This window comes from Cannabis sativa, chromosome 8 (genome assembly GCF_029168945.1).
Source record: "Cannabis sativa cultivar Pink pepper isolate KNU-18-1 chromosome 8, ASM2916894v1, whole genome shotgun sequence".
Classification (NCBI taxonomy): domain Eukaryota; kingdom Viridiplantae; phylum Streptophyta; class Magnoliopsida; order Rosales; family Cannabaceae; genus Cannabis; species Cannabis sativa.
This window is the reverse complement of record NC_083608.1, coordinates 27,017,964-27,025,749: the sequence shown is the minus strand read 5'-3', so window position 1 is coordinate 27,025,749 and position 7,786 is coordinate 27,017,964. Positions and strand designations below refer to the sequence as shown.

Genomic DNA, 7,786 nt, shown 5'->3' with positions numbered 1-7,786 from the left:
AATATATACATGATTAAAAAACTTTGAAAATAAAATTAACACAAAATAATAATGTATAAAAGATTTTTTTTAAAAAAAAAATTATTTAAGCTTATTTTATTATTATTATTATTTTTAATATTTGGGTATAAGTGCAAATAAAACTCCTCTAATTTAAATTAAATTTGATTATTGAAAATTAAGATTTAAGCATATTGCTATTTTAATTTTATTTGGTTTGAATAATTATTAGGTGTGTTAAGGGGTTGATATATGTGCACAAAATATTACTCACAAAGAAGATAAATTTTTTCATACAATTATATTTATTTAAAATTAGATGTATATTTTAAAAATATATAATAATATTTTGGTATGTATTTTGTTTTCACGTATCATTAATATATAATAATATATATGTACATAATGGTGTAGTTAAGGATGAAAATTGGGTGAGTAATAAGTAGTAAATGCACGCCTCCAATCCTATCCCCGCTCCCCATTTATGCCCTCTCATTCCCACCTCGTCCCCCTGGAATTCCCATGCATTGAGTAATGAAACCCCTTAAGTACTCATAAAAATTAAAAAATAATATTAATAAAATAATGTAATGTAATTTGAAATCAAAATTAAAAGAATTCTTGTATTTGATATATAAATATTTTATTTAACAAATATTATTTATAGTTGATATTTTATAAATTATAAAAGATAAGTCAGAAACATAATTTACTATATATATTGACGCTAAGTTTGTCTTTAATAACAAATTAAAGAAAATATTAAAAATTGAACTTAATGAATGCAACACTATATTAAAAAATAAATTATTATATATAAGAAATATTTTTTTTGGGAAACATATTATAAGACAGATTATTAATTAACATTGTAGTCTTTAATTTTAATGCGATTACACGAATAAATATTTAGAAAATTATATAAAAATTATATACTAAGACTGGATATAGAGTGAGTGGTATCACTTATGATTCTACTCTAAACTCGCTTCCAGTATATAAAATTATTTTTCATCCCTACTTCATAAACTACTAAAGTGAGTATTTACTGTCCCATTCAAGGTAGGTAGCCGTACCCGCAGCTAAATTTTTTCTCTAGTTGTGAGTGCAAACTTGTTAAAATTTCTTTGCGTTTTGTTACATGTGTTCTCCAATATATGTTGGTATATAAATATATGAAAATCATTAATTTTAATCTTTATGATAGATAGAGTGAGTAAATGTCTCCCTAATTCAGAGAACTTTATGTTTTTTATTGAGCAAAATATGAATATATTATTTGTAAATATAAACCCATCATATAATTAAGTATTAATTAATTATTCTTCAAAAACAAAGAAAGTATTAATTGATTATATATGAGTGAGTGAGTCTTCTCAAGTCACTTTTAGTGGCTTGGAAAATTGATATGCAGCATGCCTTAAAGTGAAATAAAGCAAATCTACCTTCTTTTTAGTGTGTCTACTCATGCCAATGATGCCATTGACCATCCCCACACAGGGATATTTATACTCTAGCTAATACCCCTTTCCATTTTTTTTTATTTAAATTTTTACAATAAAGCATGCATAAATTTTTTACAATACAACGTAAAAACTTTACTTTCATTAATTTTTTAATAGTTTATTCATTTTAAATATATAATATAACCCACAAATAAAAATAAAATTTATAGGATATATAATGAATAGTTATAAGAGTAATTAAGTACTATATATATATATATAAATTACTCATTTTTTTTTTATTTATCTTTAATTGTGTTGTTGAGATTAATAATACTATTGTGTAGATAGTATGTTGTGTCGTATAGTCTATATCTATAATTATTGAATATCTTTTGTTGGGGGCTAAGAAAATGAGGTATGTATGAGTAAATAGTCTATATTATTTAATTGGTAGAGTATTGTTACCATATATATAAGGGCTGCTTGGCAATTAGTTAGCAATATATACTCTATAAAATTTAATATATTAAACTATATAAAACTCAATATTTAATTTATCAATTGTCATATTATATATTTAAGAGCATTTCCAATGGAGTATTTATTGTAATTTTTTAACACTTCTTAATAAAAAGCTTCTCCAATGGTGTGCTATAAATTGTGCCAAATTTAACACATGCTAAAAATTGGGCCAAATTTGACACAAAATATAGCTTCGTGCCAAATTTAGCACACAATAAATACTACTTTTTTAATTACACTTTTGTCATTAATCATTAATGAAATACTTTAATACATATATTTTATTTACAATATTGCCATTAATTAGTAATTTTTTAAGGTGGCATTTGGTAACATTTTTTTAATTAGTTTTCTGTTTTTAAAATTGGAAAAGTAAAAATATTTTTTCAAAAACATATTATATAAAAAAGTTGTCACTTTTCAATTTTTAATTGATAATCAAAATTTTGAAAAAAAAAAAAAATCACTTTCAATATTTTTTTTAAACAGTTTTTTTTTTTCTTAATCAATATTTTGGACTCTAACTAGACTCGGACCCAAATCCCTTCCCAAGACCCTGGTGCTGAACCCGGCCTCTGACCCGAACCCGAATTCAACCCCGAACTTACACCAGACTTAAATAAAATTAAAAAATAAAAATAAAAATAAACTTTGCAGAACACACTTTTGTTTTCTGTTTTTAAAATTAAAAAACAAAAGTAGTTACAAAAAGCATTTTTATTTTTCAAAAACAAAACTTTTAAAAAAAAAATTTATTTTCATGTTGTGATTAAAAAATTAGAAAATAAAAGTATTATCAAACGGCACTTAAATATTTAATTTATTGTTTGTTATTAATGATACTTTGCTTTTTAAACCAATATACTTAAAATATTATTGTACATTGGAGCAACATAGCAAATATATATTGTGCTAAATATAAAGTTTGTTTATTTTTTGTGCCAAATTTAGCACAATATTTATATCTTTCATTGGAGATGATCTAAGGTGCTAAACATTTATGGTGTACTTTTTAACATTTCTCTATTGAGTAGCTAGGTAATATATGTTTATAATTGTGGGTTTTTGGTTACACAAAATTAGTATTTTGGCAAATTGAACCATTTAATCAATGGATATATTATATCTCGATTTCTTTATTAATAAAGTCACAAATCCAAATTCGCCTTCTTCAATTTAATGTTAAGAAAAATACAAAACAAAAAAAGTTTTCATCGATTGACTGATGAATTTAATATATGACATAAGTTTGCATATAAGAACTGACTTATGGAAGGTTAACTTAGTTGCAAAATAATAAAGTTAAGTTAGAAAAACAAGTTGATCAAATATATATCAAGCTAAAAAGTGACTTTATATACATGGTTTTACTTCATTACGTCTATGAGTTATTACTCATTAATTATTGGTCCGATCGATGCCAATATTTTCATAACAAACACAAATAATAATTAAAATGACTTTTTTTTTAAAAAAAAAAAAAAATCATACTTATATTTGTTTGGTAAGACGATCTCTAGTTCCCTTTGGGACTTAAGTACTATTAAAGTGTAATTTGTAGTTTCACAACTTTGATAATAAGATTGAAAGTGTCATGGATTGTATTAGATTCCATATAATAATTTGCTTTCGTAATTGGCAGTGAAACTGTAAAATAAAGAGCACAAAACATGTGGACTTCAATTCATGATTTCTTTACTTTTGTTGTCACCGACACATATATATATTTAAGATATATCATATGTATAATATGTATATAATAGGGCATCTCTTCTTGGTAGAAGAAGTTATTATAAATTGTTGAAAAGAGAAAAAGAAACGAGAAAAAAACTGATCTAGAAGGGTCTTTTGTGCTGATTAATGTTTTTAGATATCTAATATCTTTCAATCTAGTACATGAGACAAAAAACAAAAATATGTCATAGAGCAGCAAAGTAATAAATTAAACTAAAAGAAAAACAATATGTATATATGGTAATGCAATTGGCAAGAAAGAAGACCCCACCACCACTTTGGGTTTGGAGAGGACCCTTAAATAATAAAGATTTTAGAAGAAGAATCTATGCTTTGCTTGTAGGAGGAGAACAAATGGGGTCCCACAATAAGAAGACCCCACAAGTTGGAGTGTTCTCTGGGTATTCTTTCTTTCTCAAAAGACCCAAATATTCTCAAGCTTCTGTCATGTCACTCACTCACTATCCCTACTTCACTAACTCACTCACTCACTCACTCACTCTTAACAATATTGTTGTGTGTGTGTATCATATCATAGTATATATACAATTCAATCAATATATAAGTAAGGCTATATAGATATCTATGTATGCCCTGTTTCTGGTGTGACACTGACACTGACAGTACTACTACTACTAGGATAGGATTTTGGGCCCATTTATTGCCTTTTTCTTCCTTTCTTATAGTTCCCACACCAACCCAATCCACAGCCAAACTGATCAAACTAATCATCAATTTCTCACTACTCAGAATTCCTCTATTCCTAGCTACTGTCTTTCGCTTTTTTAGAGATTGGAAAATGAAGTAGCTAGCTAGTAATAAGAGAGTATACTAAAGAAAAAGAAAGAGCTTTGCTGATCATCTCTAGTGTTTACACTAGTACTATACTTTTGTTGATTAATTACTAGTCTTTTTTATGAGTTTTACTTCTTCTCTTCAAGTTTGCATGGATTCATCAGATTGGCTACAGGTATGTTCATTACATATATATATATTATCTTAATTAATTAAGCTAACTTCAATTAATATTTATTTAAATATAATATATATAAGTATCTAGAATTACATATAGTAGTCTCATAGCACCACCATGACAATGCCTTGAATAAATATCCCTCTCTCCTTAAATAAAGGATAGCATACTATATATATATATAATTCCTTATATATATATGGAGTTAATATATAATAATTCATTTTAAATTTCTAGACCAGCTGAATATACATATACGAACTCATTATATAATTGTCGTTCTACACTTCAGTACCCTAGGACAATGCTAGATCATATGATCTTACGTAGTTTTTAGTGAGAGCAATGTAATTGTTTGTTCAAATTTGTACGAAAGAAAATTAAGGAAATGTGCAAAACTTCTAAAAACATCGATCCATGCACCTTTAATTATTACTAGCTAGTAATTTGAAGAAGGTCATCATGGTTTATCGATCAGAGGTTTAGAAGCAAATTAAATAAATAGTCTTATTAATTAATTATGTTCACATAATCAAATAGTTTTTGTTCTTATATATACGTACATAAAATAAAAACAAAAACAAGATCACTGGGATTCCATAATATATATAATAATGATAATTTTGTATTAATTTCAGGGTACCAATATAGTTGAGGAGGACTCATTGGATTCTTCTTCTCCATCAAACGACATGCTGACGTGTTCAAGGCCGTTAATGGAACGAAGGCTAAGACCCCCACACGACCAAGCCCTGAAATGCCCTAGATGCGAGTCAACCCACACAAAGTTTTGCTACTACAACAACTACAGTCTCTCTCAGCCAAGGTACTTTTGCAAGACTTGTCGTAGGTATTGGACCAAAGGTGGCACCCTCCGCAACATCCCTGTCGGAGGAGGTTGTCGTAAGAACAAGAAAGTCTCCTCCTCCTCCTCTTCCTCCTCCTCTAAGAATAAGTCCAACGACAACAATTTAGATGTCGTTTTGACTAACAATAATAATGGGCCCACCGACCTCCACCTCTCCTCCTCATCCTTTACTCATGACCAACTTCAGTATTGTCACCTCGGGTCAGGCCCAAATAGCTTCTTTGAAAGCCCAAGGCCCATTGATTTTATGGACACTAAGTTTGAGGCCCTTGTGGGAAACTCATCAGGGAGTTATGATTTTATGGGGAATAATATTGGAGATTTGGGTATGGCTGGGATGGGACTTGGTATCATAGGTGGTGGTGGTGGTACACATCATCATCATCATCATCATCCACATCATCATGGAATGGTACTTGAACCCAATTTTAGTAATAATGGCTTATGTAGTCCTCCATTTGGGATGTCCCTTGATGGGACAAGTACGGGGACTTTTATGGACACGTGTCAAAGGATAATGTTACCATACGAAGGGAATAACAACAACAACAATAATAATCATGAAGATGATCATCAAAATGGAATGGATGTGAAGCCAAATCCTAAGCTCTTGTCCCTTGAATGGCAAGACCAGCAGGGTTGTTCTAATGCTGGGAAAGACTCGTTTGGGTACCTCAATGGGTTAGGGTCTTGGTCTGGCGTCATGAACAATTATGGACCATCTACATCGAACCCATTAGTTTAATTTTTATATATTGAACTAATAATAATTTTTCCTTTCATTATTAGTATAAAATGGGTTCGATCAGTAGTGTTGTGATTAGTGACTTCATTATGATGGTATGTTGAATCATCTTCGTTAGAGTATTATATATATAGCTAGGTTATTAGTTCTTCTACATATATATTTAAGGTTTCTAAGAAAAAGATTGTCCTTTTGAAGTGTTTTGTATTTATATTTATATATATGTTTCCCTCTTTTTGTTGCCCTTTATTTATTGGTTCTCTTTCAATTAGCTGTACTCTTTGGTTGTCAATATGTCTAGATCGAGTTTAGACATATATATCAAGAGAGTTGGGGTGAAGAAAAAATTGCTTTATATATTATTGTCTAATTAGTTTTGTGTACGCTTTCAAAGATCCTATTAATCTAGCTGGCTGTGGAAGAGAAAATACATGTCATTAAGAAAAATGCTCCATAAGTACACTACTATAGTTTAATTAATTACAAACAAACCAAACAATTATGAATGAATCATTATCAAATTCTCCCATCATGACCAGCAGAAGTTAACATGAGTTCAAAAGAGTATATAAATATAAGTACACGAAACTGAATCAATAATAATAAACAAAGAGCCTAAAAAGAAGAACGTACGTTAGCAATTACTAAAGTTGAATGCATGCATGCATGTATGCATGAGTGATCATGTGATGTGAACATGCATGTCTCGTTAGAAATCATTACTTCCTCTAAATTTTTTAGAAATTTCTAGTTACATATTTAGTTGATTTAAGATAAAGTCTATTGTAATTTGCTAAAGGTTAGTAAAAAAATCTAAATAAATATAAAAAATGACTAAAAAATATATTTTTTTAAAATTTTAGAAACAATAATCACTAGATATTTCTAGTTTTTGGGTCAAGCACAATGCTAGAATTCTCGTGCTAATTAAAGTGGTTTCATCAACCAATCATAAGGCACTATAAATAGACCCTTGGTATCATGGATGTGGGTGCACACAAACAAGTGAAGTCTTAGTGTGTGCTAAGTTATCTATACACAAGTGTGTGAGTCCTTAATAAGTGTATAAAGACAACCTAAAAGTGTGAGTTATACACAAGTGTTTAGTAAAGGTATCCAATAATAAAATAAAAGAGTATGTATTTAGTGTATTGTGGTCTAGTAAAAAGTGTTCAAGTTTTGGTATAATTATTTTTTCAATAATTAAAGTAATTATATTTTTCATGTGTTGTGGTGTCTAAGTGGTATTAGGGCCGGATCGAGTTCGTTCTGAAAGAGTCCTTTGTTGATTTTCTTAGAGTGACCGTGTGTGGTTTAGTGTACTACAGAGTTTGCACGATGGGTGACCTTCAAGTGGTCGGCGGAATTAAGAAACTTAAAGTTACAACACGTAGTCGATGCGCGTGGAGGCATATCTCCAAGGCCAAGACTTATGGGAGATCGTTGGAGGTAATGAAGTCACAAAACCGGAGGACACATCTGCTTTGAAAAAATGG

General features: G+C 29.0%; 1 protein-coding gene across 1 annotated transcript; it reads left to right on the top strand.

The window, feature by feature from the left end:
* Window positions 1-4,252: 4,252 nt before the first annotated feature.
* On the top strand, window positions 4,253-6,559 carry LOC133030221 (dof zinc finger protein DOF5.6). The gene is made up of 2 exons (XM_061102677.1): window positions 4,253-4,674; window positions 5,316-6,559. The coding sequence occupies exons 1-2, from the start codon at window positions 4,621-4,623 to the stop codon at window positions 6,288-6,290; spliced, it is 1,029 nt and encodes a 342-aa protein (XP_060958660.1). The 5' UTR covers window positions 4,253-4,620; the 3' UTR covers window positions 6,291-6,559.
* Window positions 6,560-7,786: the final 1,227 nt, after the last annotated feature.

Coding starts and splice junctions, on each gene's coding strand:
- LOC133030221 (XM_061102677.1), top strand. CDS start 4,621: ATGAGTTTTACTTCTTCTCTTCAAGTTTGCATGGATTCATCAGATTGG. Junction 4,675..5,315: donor ATTCATCAGATTGGCTACAG/GTATGTTCATTA, acceptor TATTAATTTCAG/GGTACCAATATAGTTGAGGA.